Source organism: Ischnura elegans, chromosome 1, assembly GCF_921293095.1.
Source record: "Ischnura elegans chromosome 1, ioIscEleg1.1, whole genome shotgun sequence".
NCBI lineage: Eukaryota > Metazoa > Arthropoda > Insecta > Odonata > Coenagrionidae > Ischnura > Ischnura elegans.
This window is the reverse complement of record NC_060246.1, coordinates 51,387,962-51,402,293: the sequence shown is the minus strand read 5'-3', so window position 1 is coordinate 51,402,293 and position 14,332 is coordinate 51,387,962. Positions and strand designations below refer to the sequence as shown.

The 14,332-nt window shown below is 38.7% G+C and overlaps 1 protein-coding gene across 1 annotated transcript in view; it reads right to left on the bottom strand.

The window, feature by feature from the left end:
- Positions 1–14,332, bottom strand: part of LOC124160295 (vacuolar protein sorting-associated protein 16 homolog) — a 72,908-nt gene that overhangs the window by 48,283 nt on the left and 10,293 nt on the right. Inside the window, exons 5-6 of the mRNA XM_046536129.1 lie at positions 14,192–14,310; positions 13,802–13,968 (exon numbers count right to left, since the gene is read on the bottom strand). Coding sequence (XP_046392085.1) covers positions 13,802–13,968; positions 14,192–14,310 — 286 coding nt within the window. The remainder of the gene's footprint in view (positions 1–13,801; positions 13,969–14,191; positions 14,311–14,332) is intronic.

Sequence of the window (14,332 nt, the reverse complement as noted above, 5' to 3'; positions counted from 1 at the left end):
TTTGAATTTCCCTCATCTAGTTTCAAAGATTACACCCATGCCTTGTATAGCGTAATTTCAATTAGCACAATTTCGACATAGAGCAAATTTGTTCCTCGGGGAAACATCGCAACGCAGTGTAGTCTAATAAAAAAACTATAACACTCTCATGATAAAATGTGAACTTGCACTAAGTACACATGAAATTGCTATCATTTTACGCATACTAATAGTATTGCTTGCCTCAAATCTTATTTTTTGTTTATATATTAATCGATATCCATTGCTATGCAATGGCCAAAAGCATTACTTTTCATCGGGTCCAGATAGCCGGCCTGCCAAAGTAATTTATCTCGGCTCCTTAACAGAATGACAATAATTAATTTAGATCATTAATTAAGCGAGAAACTAGAGGTAATGAGTTTTTTAGGCAATATGATTTGAGACGTAATTTTTGCCGTCTAAGTTATCGGGCGATTGACTTGTAGGTAGAGGGTCTACACTAAAGCCTTCAAGGTCATCGGGATCGACCGCACATGATAAGTGGGAGAAGCTTGTTACTCATGAAAAGATTTTATGAGTACAAGATGACGCAAAACGAATAAGTTGTACTCCACGTGACAAGATTGCAGAACATCACGAGTCAACTGAAGGACGTTGGAGAGCAGCTTTCAGAGTTATCATTGATGGCAAAAATCTTGGGAAGTCTACCCTCGAAATTCCATTCTTTGGTGACAGCGAGGGACAACGTTCCACCAAAGGAGCAGACGGTTCAACGCCTGCAAAAAAGCTCCTTGCTGAGGAAAGAAGAGTCACTGAAATTGAAGACGGTGCGAATGCATTTGCCACGGAGTCAGAGACGAAGGTGGGAGGTTCCCTGGAGAAGAGAGAGGATAAAAATTCAAGTATTTTCAAGTGTTATGAGTGTGGAAAACCTGGGCATCTTGCAAGAAATTGCAGGAGTAAAAGGATGAAAAAAGGTCAGGTAAGAAGAAACGAATCTGTAAGTGCATTCATTGTTACGGATGTAGATGCTGCATCAGGGAAAAACATTACGAAGTCGGAGCGTGCGGTACGCGATGCGACACTGTCAACTGATATGGGGGATTCCTGGGTAACAGACAGTGGTGCTTCAAAGCATATTTGTTTCAGAAAGGAGCGGTTTTCTGAGTTGAAGCCCTGTGATAATGTTAGAATAACATTACGGGAAAATACAATGTATGACGCAAGAAATGTGAAGTGTTCTTGTCCACAGGTATGTGAACAATCAGTGGAAGAATGGAAAAATAGAGAATGTAGTTTTCGTGCAGCAATAGGGTGGTTTCCTATTACATTTTTATTGCCTACATCGAAAGATTATTACTCCTGGAGTGCGTATTTCACGCTTCTAGATTTTTAAATGACGACAATGACATTCTGGTTCCCGCTTGCGCCGTGTGAGGTGACCTTGGGGCGAGGATATTGTGCGCTACTGCGATGCTGGCTGCTAGCAGGTAGCTGAGTACCCTGCTAGCTGGCAGCGCTCGGCTTAAATAAGGATTATTAATACCTTATCAAACGAGGAAAACTTTCTGACCTTAGGCAGTTTTAATAGGTAATTATTAAGACATGTTTCCTTGAGCTCTGTGCCTCATGCATGCATTGGTAACCTCAGACGATGTAAAACTCCTATCTACTCGTGTAGAAACTAGGTCCCAGTGATGTCACGTGGAGTGGCATCGCATGGGCACCAATCTGGCCTTTTTCAAATGAGGATAAAATTGACCCTTGCCTTTCGTCTAAACCGGTATTTCTACAACCAAATAATTTGTATATTATGAATACACTAATGGTGGGTAATGAATCTCAATCAATGCTTTTCGTTTTCTTTGATGAAGGAAACTACCCTATTGAGAAAGAATCTTTTTTCTGTGGGTGAATGCACTGGTCGTAGATTTAAGATTGAGTTCGTTCGTGACGAGGCGCTGCTTTATGAAGGAGACATGCTAGTAGCCAAGGGTGTCAAACAAAAGAATGAGATTTATCGCGTGATGTTCGTAGTATCAGATTGGCAAGTGAACGTAGCAACTACGGTCAACGTACAATAATGGCACAGCAGGTTGGGACATGTGAATATCAAAACGATACGAGAGTTGGCGGAAGCTGGTGCTATTAAGGGAATAACAAAACATGAGTACGGACAATTCTTTTGTGAGGCATGTCAGTTCGGTAAATCACACCGCAACACGTACAAAAGTAATGTGAACGAACGAGAATGTCAACCTGGTGACATTTTCCATGCAGACCTTTGTGGACCAATGGAAGAGGAGTCTCTCGGATGTGCAAGATACTTCTCCTGTTGAAAGACGAAGCATCAGAATTCAGATTTGTCTATTTTAGAAATGGGTCGAATAGCAGATTTCTCAAACTCGAATATCGAATTCAAATATTAAATCATTGCTCGAATATTCGAATACCTCGAATACTAGAGTTGCGCAAAGCATATTAAACATACGTTTCTTCTTCTATTTCACTTGATGACTGTATAAATAAAAAGGTATCCAGTGGAACCTCGATCTATCGTTTTTCAAGGGGATGGACGAAAAAAAAAACGATGAATGCAGGAATGTTTGACTAGGTTGCCTATGCAGCAGGAAACCAAGGATTTTGGCGAGTAATTCTGATTTCCTTTAAAGGATTCAAACAGGAATTTAGCTGATTAATGGAATATTTTAATTTTATGGAAACAATTTGGGCATATAGTTGATTCAACTAGTATCTCTCTCAAATATCCAAAGGGGACACCACCTCGCAAAAAATGATTTCATGCTGTCTCGGCATTTACACTGCTATGATGGATTTCTGTCTGATGTATACATTCTTATCTACCAAACCCTATTTCAGCGGCACGCCCATCTGATAATCGGCTTCATCAAACTTCTTATTTTCAACAGGTAGCTCGCTTTACCCCCATTCCTACTGTCAAGTGCTAGCAGACAATCCGAGGCATTTTGCAAAATACACGCGCTTCTGCATCGGATTTTCTTCTTCTTCAATTATTTTCGGTCCATCTTTGGAAGTTCTAGCTGATGAATTTGAATTGCTAGCAAGGAGAAATCAAATATCCAGAGAAAATATCCCTTCGTCTGTGACTGTGAAAATAGAGATTTATAGCATAACTCACAAATTGTAACTTGATATATGTTTTCGGAAAAAAATACCGCATCAACCTCTGAGAAGCTCAGCTACGAGGATATCGAGTTTCACCAGAACGCTCCATCTCCGTCGTATTTTGACATTTATTTCCTTACATAAAATGCTTAAATAAAGTCAGAAATACGCCGTGTTTGGTCTTATTCTTTTTTTAAATTACGCGCACATTACTAATATTTCAATCCAATAAAGGTGTAATATCAATGGCCGAAAGTCATTGTTAGACAACTTTTGGGCTAATAGATGACTCATGCAGCAGCTGACCTCCAGCAATGGGGAACTTTGAAGCAGGTAGGAAGAAAAAGGTCAGTGGGGGAGAAAGAGGGAAGGGTGAAACAACGATTCTATTACTCTCATGTAACTTGATATTTTCATTTGAAGCTTTTGATTTATGGTCTTCCAAACACGAACCCTGCGCTAGCTGGGGCCTTTTGTTTGATTTCGGAGAGGAGGAAAGGGTCGGAGGAGGGGCCAAGGGCTGATGGATGGAGGGGGTAGCAGATTTTGAGAACTGTGCGACATAGTTACTATCCCACGGCACTAAGGTTCTCCTGGTGGCGGAAACTGGGGATTTTTGGATTTTTTCACCCGATCATTTTCGGTTCTCCACCTTGAACTCTTTCCACCGCTCTAATCCACGAATTTGATGTAGTTCGTCAACTTGCCAAAAACAGCGCTGCATGCACTAAACGACTAGAATTCTCTACATTTTTCCAGGGCAACTACCAACGACGTGCGTGCAACAGTGTGTGACGCGAAATTGAAAGTATTCGAGGTATTCGAGACGGTACCTTTATCATAATTATTCAAGGTCTCCAATATCGAATACATACTTTCTAGTATTCGAGGTATTCAAGTATTCACGGATACTATTTGCACATCTCTAATCCATTTCCTAAAACACAAATCGGATGTGTTTGACTATTTCAAGGAGTTTTATGCCCTCATAATGAACCAGAAAGACAATAAAATTCGTGCATTGTGAGTGGATCGTGGTAGGGAATGTGCGAATGAGAAAATGAAAAATTCCCTAAGCATAGGGGCATCATTTTCGAGATGATGGCGCCCTATACTCCACAGCAGAACGGGCGTATCGAGCGGGAGAATCAAACGATAGTAGAGAGTGCTAGATCGATGTTGATTGACAGAAATTTACCACTGTTTCTGTGGGCTGAAGCAGTGAACACGGCTGTGTATACGAGAAACCATGCATCTATTAATAAAGCAAAGATGAGCCCATACGAGATGCGGACTAAAAAGATATCTAATTTGTCTCACTTGAGGACTTTTGGAGCTGTAGCATACAAGCACATTCCCCATCAGCTCAGAAAGAAACTTGATGCCAAGGCTAAGAAAATGATAATGGTGGGGTATCAAGATCAATCACAGAACTATAGGCGGTATGATCCTGACACCAAGAAGATTGTAGAATCCAAAGATGTAACCTTCAAGGAAAATGATAGCGATGCTAAAGTACAATCATGTGTGTCAAATTTAGCTTGATTCAGTTTATTTCCAGGTGATGGTGATGATCCTGAGTTGGAGGACAATGAAGAAGAAGCGGCTGTATTTGAGGATGCTGGAGAAGGTGAGGTACAATAGGGTGGGCCGAAAAAAGGTTTTTTTTCCTGATCAAATTTGCCCTATGCGGGAAAGTTGCGAAATGATATAAGGATCTCGCACACAAAATATTTTTCAAATCGGATAATATTAACCACTGCCACCCGAGCTCTAAAGTTTAAAATTTTGCGAAAAATCAGGCTGATTTCAGAATCAAACGGCTATGAAGACGAATTTTATGAAAACATGGGATAATGGATAATATCAAAGAGTGGATACATGTTTATAGTTTATGAAAATGAAATTTGAAGTTTTTTTGACAAAATGTGTGGTTAAATAAATGTCTATGAATTAACAACAAAAGTAGAGTGTAGACTACCCGCACAACACAACTCATTTTTGCCTATAGAGCGTTCCACATTTAGTTGACAGTATGGGCTCTTATGGAGAAACGTTTCCCATGTTAATCTCCATAAGGCCAGGAGTGCGGTGTTGTCAATAACAGCACGAAAATTAATGTTGCGTTATGCACTGATTAAAAATTGCATTCTAATGTAAAAAGAGATGCTGCATTCATTGGTGCCACTAATTTTTTCGATAAAAATTATAACAAAAGCTATAAAAAACATTTCCTTAAATTTCCATCAGAAACGTGTATTTTTTTACTTTATCTTCTTCTCGCATTTTCTGCCTGACCGTTGTTTGTATTGAATTAAATCTTCTGCAAAAAATTCTTCACACTATTTTCTCTTTGAAGGTCTTCACCAATTGTACAAATATTGAGTTAAAATGTTGTTATGCCGAGGTAACACCCTTTAGGACAAGAAAATTTTGGTTTTTGCAAGGTAAAAAGTAGTCACTTACTAACTTACGTTTATTACGTCGTAGGTCCCTATATGCTGCGTTTCAAATGTGAAGAAAACTACAAAGTTATTTTTGGTGAAAAAATAATTAACTTACATCAATTCTGAAGCGAGTTACAAGGTTTTGATCTTAAGAAAAAATATTACGGCACCGCTGGGCCGGGCTTCTTGCTTTTTCTTGCACGCAGAGGGAAAATTCTCGGGCGGAAAAGTGTAATGCGTAAAGTGCGTCCGGGAAGGTTGGAGGTCGAAGAGCAGGTGGGAAAAGTTAATGTAAAAAAAAATATATATATATACATATATATTATGTATTGAAATAATGTAAAGAGATTGTTAATTGAAACTATGTATATGTATGTTCTTTTTGGGACTTCAATCCACTAACTTTATTTCTTTTGTTCTTCAGTATCGTCTCGCGTGTCCCAAAATGGAGGAGCATTGAGGCCAGATAGCCACTTACGTTACGTGTGTGATGTGTGTTAATGTTTTTTCTTTGTTTTCTTTTATGTGTTTGTGGAGCATGAATGTTGAGAGGAGAGGGAGATGAATTGGAAGTTTACAGGCATGCCGTAGGACTGCAGCGAAGAGATTGGTCCTCTCTGAGGGCAGTCTTGAGGAAGATCGCCACTTTACTTCCGCGGCTGACCACGGCGGAGTAACTTGGACGACGGGCGGCCAGCGGTCCAACTGCGATGCCAGTTTAAAGACCCGCGCGTATGGAGAAGAGCGCGCGCGGGCCGAGCAGAGGACAAATTGTGTCGTCTGCTACGCGGTGTTGAGAAAAACGGCAACACTGTGGGTGCTGGGTAGTCGGCGAGGCGAAGGAGACCGCTCTCTCGGTCTGCAACCTTCCCGCTGGACGCACCTAACTTGAACTCTCCTGACGTGAATTAATTCTCAGTGTTGAAGCATGGACTTCGGAGTATGTGGGTTGTATGATTGTGTGTGTGTTAGCATAAGGTATGTGGCTGTTGGTTTTATTTTGGTTTAAAGGGGAGAGATCAATTTATTGTTGTAATTTTGGGGGCACCCATATTTGGGACTATTCAGTGGACATTTGTCAACAATTTATTTATTCATGTGTGTGAGGTTCGTCGAGTGCAGGGGTATTTGTGATGTTTTGGGGGTCAGTGGATTGGAGTCATTAGTGTGGATCAGGGAAAATCTTATTTTGTTTAATGGAATTGTCATTTTGTAGAAAACCCAAAAGGTGCAGTTGTCAAATAAATGCCCAAGTTGTGGTACGATTTGTTTTATAGAAATGATTCTCTTTTTTTCGGTTTATTGATCCCTTGCGTGAGGTGTCCCGGACGAATCCTCGTGGTTCTTTTAGTTTTAATTAAATGATTTCTCCACTGCTAGCTTGTAGCGAGCAAATCTATGTAACGCGGAACCACCCTCGTCTTTTGGGTTCTGAGATTTAGCATGGGTAGTTGTAGAGGGTTACAAATGGCGTTACAAAAGGAGTTTTTTGTCAATGCATACTATGAAATGTATTTATCTATTCGTTTGGTATCTCAAACAGAGAACATTCATACGTCGTAACAGCAGTGTTTTTATCTGAATATATTGATACACGAAAGTAAGCAAGCGGCTTGAAAATAAGACGCTTTCGCCTTGGGTGTTTCGGTCCCATCGCGGAAAACAAGAAAGAGAATATTTCATAATCTGTGCGAAACACAACCACATCCAGTGCACGTCTTGTACAAAAGGGGGCTTGGGTTTTTTCTGAGTTCCTTTCATAGGGTGCCATAAAACCTGCACCAGAATTGACCCCAGCCGAAGGGGCCGTGGGAAGAATTTACGAAGGCGTTCAGTTTGTCATTGAATTTTTTTTGGAGTGAACAAGTGTTGTGTGGTCTGCTGAATTTGAGAATTGTGAAGTGTGTTTTACACTTATCTCTACTGTAACACGCCCAATCAATATGTCCGATACAAAGAAGAGGAGAAAAGGTGAGAAGCTCATAAGCCGCGAAAGACAGTTGGTGCTCAAAGTCTTCTCCTACTTAAGGAAATCTCTCAGCATTAGTGAGGCCTGCCGAGAAGCTTTGAAGGCTGCTGGGTGCTCGGAGTCCACTGCTTACAGAGTGAGAAAGGAAAGCTCCCGTGGTCCGTTGGTAACTCATTCAAAAACTAAAGAAATTAGACAGCCTTACAAAAATTCGAGAGCAGTGATTTTCGACGATTTTGTGAGATCGGGAATTAGAAGGAAGGTACATGAATCCTTCTTGAAAAATATTCCTCCGACTTAAAAATCTATCTTAAACTCGGTGAATATGGATAGTGATCTCCCAGATTACAAAAGGACAACACTATATCGTCTTCTTTTGGACATAGGCTTCGTGTACGAACGCAGGGGGAAAAGAATCATCCTTATCGAAAGGGATGATATTATCCGTTGTTGGCACAATTAATTATTTAAGGCAGCTAAAAAAATATCGCCGCAAACACAGGACGAGTGTTTTCACAGGCGAAAGTTGGATTAATGTTGGACAAATAGTGAACATTAGTTTGCGAAACAAACAATTAGAAAATCCGCGTCAAGCTTTCCTTGCCGGACTAAATAACTTGCTTGGCCCCCACTTCCCGAGGAGGACGATTTGCAATTATACACGCAGGAACGGAAAATGGGTTCATAAACGGAGCATCGCATGTGTTACTGTACATAAAGAACTCAATGGATGAGCATGAAGAAGTGGGTGGCGAGTGTTACGAGAGATGGTTTGAGCACTCACTTCTTGCAAACTTACCCGAAGGATCAATTATAGTGGTAGATAATGCCTATTATTGAAATTGGAATCCTTGCCTACTACAAGGTGGAGGAAAGAGAACATTAAGGAAATTAGCTTTGAAGATGTCAGCTTGAAAAGAGATCTTTAATTTACAATAAACCAAGTACGGGAAAATTTTGAAAAATTAAAGATTGATGATGTCTTATACAACATCGCCTTTCATGTAATACTAGCCAGAGCCAAAAAACATTGCACAGTATGGAAGGAATAGAAATTTTGTCTCATTCAGGAGTGGCGATAATTTTTATTATCCTTCAATTTATTGTTATTTTTTACATTACAGATTATTCATTATTCAGCTTGTGCATTGAATAAGTACATACATAAAATAACAAAAGACTTTTCCTTTTATATTGCAGCAAAGGTATTGTAATTTACGCTAAAAAATTCCTTAATTTACGCCGTCTTTCGTGCGATCCCTAACTCCTTTTTGAACTAAACCATTTTGGCGCTCTATTATGTGTGGTTGCATATGCTGTTAGGATGCCAGCCGGCGGAGCGGAAGCTTGGCAACACTGTTATCCATAAGGCCCATACTGTCAACTAAATGTGGAACGCTCTATACATTTCTAAAACTCCATTTTGGGGGCTAAATTGCAGGTAAAATAATATGTACTTCGATTGAATTTCATTTCTTATCAGATAAGTCATCATATGGTGGTAAATAATCCCACAAAAAGTTATAATAAGGTAAATTATTTGAAATTAACATCAATCATAATGACGAATAACGTACCTGTGGAGCTATTTTCAACAAGAAATTCAGCCAAGGCTGAGAAAAAACAGATTCTGAAAACCAAGCATTTCACTAAGTAGCTCTCTGCTAGTTTCGTAAAGAAACTACCCAGAACTCACCACGAGGAAGAGGCTACCATCGAGTTCCACCCGTGTCCCCCCCAGCCAACGGGAATATTCGGGTGTTCCTTTTTTCCTTCCAACCTGCAAAGCCTCGTCTTCCTATTTTTGGTCTCCTGCACATCGATGGCGCCTATCTTCATTTTCCTGCCACTTCTCTGTACTTAGGAAATTCCCATTCTAAACTAGGCATTTTTGATAAAATATCACAAACAGAAACAGTCTCACTAAAGCAATTTACATGCCGCAATATCAAAATGCTGACGTGCGTGACGAAGAAAGCCTTGCTTCAGATCAATGAAAGCATTCTTGTTGACAGATCGAAGAATATTGCGATTATTTCCATGATATTGAATAATTTGCCAATGTCCAACAACTGGGATAGAGGATCTATGCCAAATGCCTTTTAATGGCATAAGCCACTGTCTCCACGATTCCCGGCAGAGAAATAATGGTATTTTAACTTTCTTCTTCAATGTACCGAGACCACAAAAACATTTTCATCATCTCTTCATAAGTAGGCAAATCATTACCCATGAAATTTTCGGGTGAAACAAATATCACGCACTCCACTCCACACCTGGTACGCTTTGCCTCTATTCTAACCATTGCGTCAATCCTCCCGTAATCCTTTGGAAGGTTGGCTGGGGGGGACACGGGTGGAACTCGATGGTAGCCTCTTCCTCGTGGTGAGTTCTGGGTAGTTTCTTTACGAAACTAGCAGAGAGCTACTTAGTGAAATGCTTGGTTTTCAGAATCTGTTTTTTCTCAGCCTTGGCTGAATTTCTTGTTGAAAATAGCTCCACAGGTACGTTATTCATCATTATGATTGATGTTAATTTCAAATAATTTACCTTATTATAACTTTTTGTGGGATTATTTACCACCATATGATGACTTATTTGATAAGAAATGAAATTCAATCGAAGTACATATTATTTTACCTGCAATTTAGCCCCCAAAATGGAGTTTTAGAAATGTAGGCAAAAATGAGTTGTGTGGTGCGGGTGGTCTATACTCTACTTTTGTTGTTAATTCATAGACATTTATTTAACCATAGATTTTGTCAAAAAAACTTCTAATTTCATTTTCATAAACTATAAACATGTATCCACTCTTTGATATTATCCATTATCCCATGTTTTCACAAAATTCGTCTTCATAGCCGTTTGATTCTGAAATCAGCCTGATTTTTCGCAAAATTTTAAACTTTAGAGCTCGGGCGGCAGTGGTTAATATTATCCGATTTGAAAAAAATTTTGTTTGCGAGATCCTTATATCATTTCGCAACTTTCCTGCATAGGGCAAATTTGATCAGGAAAAAAAACCTTTTTTCAGCCCACCCTAAGGTACAACTATCCAGAGCAAGTGCACTGGGAAGGTAACTGAGAGATCGGACTCTACTTGATAAGCCTGAGAGATTGTCTGACTTTGAAGTGAATTTTGTTGAATGTGAACCAGTTTCATTTCAGGAAGCACTAACTGGACCTGATAGAGCCAAGTGGAAGTGTGCAATCGAGGAAGACTTGCTGGCACATGAGAAAAATAATACTTGGACTATTGTGAGAGAGAGAGAGCAACAAGAACATTGTGTATTCATCAGACTGGCTATACTGAAAGAATACTGGAAAGGTTTAATATGTTAAACGTGAATCCAGTATCTATTCCGGTGGAACCTGGTGTTAAGTTAGTAAAAGCCAATGATGAGAAGGTAAATGTAAAATTTCCATACCGGGAAAAGGTAGGGTCAGTCCTGTTCCTGGCTACAGTAAGTAGACCTGACATTGCTTATGCTGAGAATTGTCTGAGCAGGTATCTGAATGATTACGATGACTCTCATTGTCGAGCACTTGTACGTATTTTCAAATATCTGAAAGGAACAAAAAACTATGGCATTATGCATGGTGATAAAGGTGAGAGTTTAGTTCTGAATGGGTACAGTGATTCGGACTACACTGGTGCTCCAGATACTCGAAGATCGATGACAGGGTTTATAACTATACTTTTTTGGAGGTCCTATTACATGGACATCACAGCTACAGAAAATTGTAACTCTCAGTACTACTGAGGTGGAGTATGTATCTGCGAGTTCTGCAGTAAAAGATATTGTTTAGGTTTGTAAGCTTTAGATGGATATTGGACATCAATGTAAGGAAGCAACAAGATTATATATAGACAATCAAAGTGCAATTAAATTGGTAAAAAATCCAGAATATCATAAAAGAACCAAACACTTTGATGTTCAATTTCATTTTATAAGAGAAAAGTACCAAAATAAGCAAATTTTTGTACATAATGTTGCAGGGGAAAACCAGTTGGCTGATATTTTAACAAAGCCTCTGCCAAAGTGCAGATTTATAAGATTGAGAACGGAGATTCATGTTTTGGAAATTAAATGATGTACTTAATTTTGTATTGTGATTTGGGTATAGTGAATTTATAAGTTATGAATGAATGTTATGACTTTTTGTTCTTATAGGTAGTGTAATAAAATTAATCAAATAGTGGGAGTGTTAAGAATTATGTGAATAATTTTGCGGAATGCATTGCAAACCCCTGAGATAGCAGATGTTAGCCCACCCGCACAACAGGAAGGAATTTCAAAAGCATGTACGAATTTTTTTTTACATCAATAAAAGTATTTGAATGCATGCCTACTATCTTTAAAGATATTTTAAAATTTAAAAGTTTATATGAATGAAGTTTTCTAAGACTATTAATATGAATATATATGGTTTAGAGGAAATTCGATACCCAACACCTATGCTACCAGGAACACACCTCTATCTTCCCAATGTTAAAACACTCTAATATAACACAAATTCGTTCAGCGCAAAGACCCTAAGGAACAATTTAATATAAAAAACTACAGGAGTGTATTAAATGGCTTGCAGTCATTATCCAGTATGTCTGTAGCAGAGTTTCTGACATTAAAATAAGTAAACAGTGTGATATCTTTGGGTATATTTTCACTCAAGACAAGAGAAAAGAGTATGGATTACAGTAGAATACATTAAAAAACATAAAACCTCCAATGAAACTAATAAAGGGGCACATTCATAGCCTGAGAAAGCTAACAATTACGAAACAGATTGTCTAATATAATTGCCAATGGCAGCTTGTAAGGTGAAATGAATAAAGGGTCACTTACAGAGAATATATGAGAACATCGAATTTTTATACAACTGGAATATTAAGGAATTGGATTTAGTTTTTTTAACATCAGATATCAGAGATTATTAGTACCTTGCACTAATAAGATGCTGACATGAATGCTAATCTGCAACTTTCAAGTGGTCTTGGTAATTGAATGGCCAGCTAAGCCACTACACTAACAAGGGGAGACCACATACCTTGCTCCGCCTTTTTCAATGCCGTATTTTTTATGGCATTTGGAATGGCGAACACATCACTGATATGATAGTGGCTCCATTGAATGGGCCTTAGTTTTCGAGCGGTATTTCGAACGACCCACTAGCACGGGTTGGTGTGCACTAAAATGTTAATTTTTTGCATTACTTGTACTGATCAACTTACAAATTAAAAATGAAAAACTTATCTTGCGAAAGCACATGCCTCTAAGGCTTATGGCGAGCAGCAATGTGCCTGCTGATGTAATAAATAAGAACACAAAATAAATATAAATTGCCATATCTCTCTAACACTTGTAATTCACATTACTCCAAAGTTTATTTCAAGTACCTACATACTATAAGAGCCATTACGAAACATTAGTTCCATTAACAAATAGGATAGAATAAAGGTTGATTATTTAAAATCAACAATTACGCCAAATGTGTCTTAAGCCTGCTGCTTCCCAAAATCTTCCACAGCCCTCCAGCATAACAACAAGAGGATCACCGAAAAATGTAATTTCTTCAAAAAAAAAAAAAAAAAAAAAAGAAAGCCACTGTCATTGCCCACCATTAATCTTTCCGCATGTTTTTGAGGATGGTAGCAAGTGCAGTCTTCATATCCCTGCATTCGAAATGACATCGCTTAAATACCTAATTGCCATTATGATGATAAAAAATTTCTCACGCCAATGTTTGCTACAATTAAAATTAGTGAAATACTTGTCGCTGCATGATCAAAATAAAGAATACAAAATATACTGCCGTCAGGAAGCCTCAAACCCTGGCCGCCCAGATGAGAGCCGGTGACCCTCACCACCATACCAACCAACCCATCTGTATGGAGCTGCGTTATTTTGGGAATATATAGCACTTGTTAAAAATACCACTCGAAAATTAATTAATTGCAGCCAAACTAAGGCCCATTCAATGGAACCACAATCAGTTCAGAGATGTGTTCGCCATTCCGGATGCCATAAAAAATACAGCATTGAAAAAGGTGGAGCAAAGTACGTGGTCTCCCCTTGTCAGTAGTAATGTAAGAAAGGTGAAAGTAAGGGAAATGAGTGTATTTGGGTAAGGTACGGCTATAAGAGGAGAGCATCAAAATTGTTCCATATGAAGAGAGCCAGTATAGCACGTCACCCACTTCAAGAGTAACTAGCCACAATTAATACCTACATTAAGTCTTATGTACCACACTTACCAAACAAGCTGTTTTGGTTTTTGAGGACACTGTGTAAATATCTCCCAATACTTCTTCTTTAAGTCAGCTGACCCAACCCATATGTACCCATTTTTGTACAAAAGAGCTAAATGGCTGTGGTCAACTGATATAGCAATATCAACTATTTCTTCATCTAGCTCAGTTTTCTGAAATTGCAAAACATAATATTAATTAATTATGAATAACTCCACAGCATACAAAGGTATGCTGTGGAGTTATTCATAATTCATTGCCACTGTCATTGCCCATAATTCATTATAAATTCATTATAATGCCATCTTAGAATATTCTCATACTCCTCATACACAGAGGACAGAAGGCAACCCTTGGCAATAAATGCTCAGCAAAAAAAGAGAAAATATGACTTACCACAGGTTGTGCATTCTGTCCATGCATTAATACATAGAGCTGTTTGCCATAGGCAAGTAGAACTCTGGTTTGACGATCTTCTGATATATTAATCCAGCAATTTGGAAGAGTATTCACATCTCCAAAAAAAAAGAAATATAC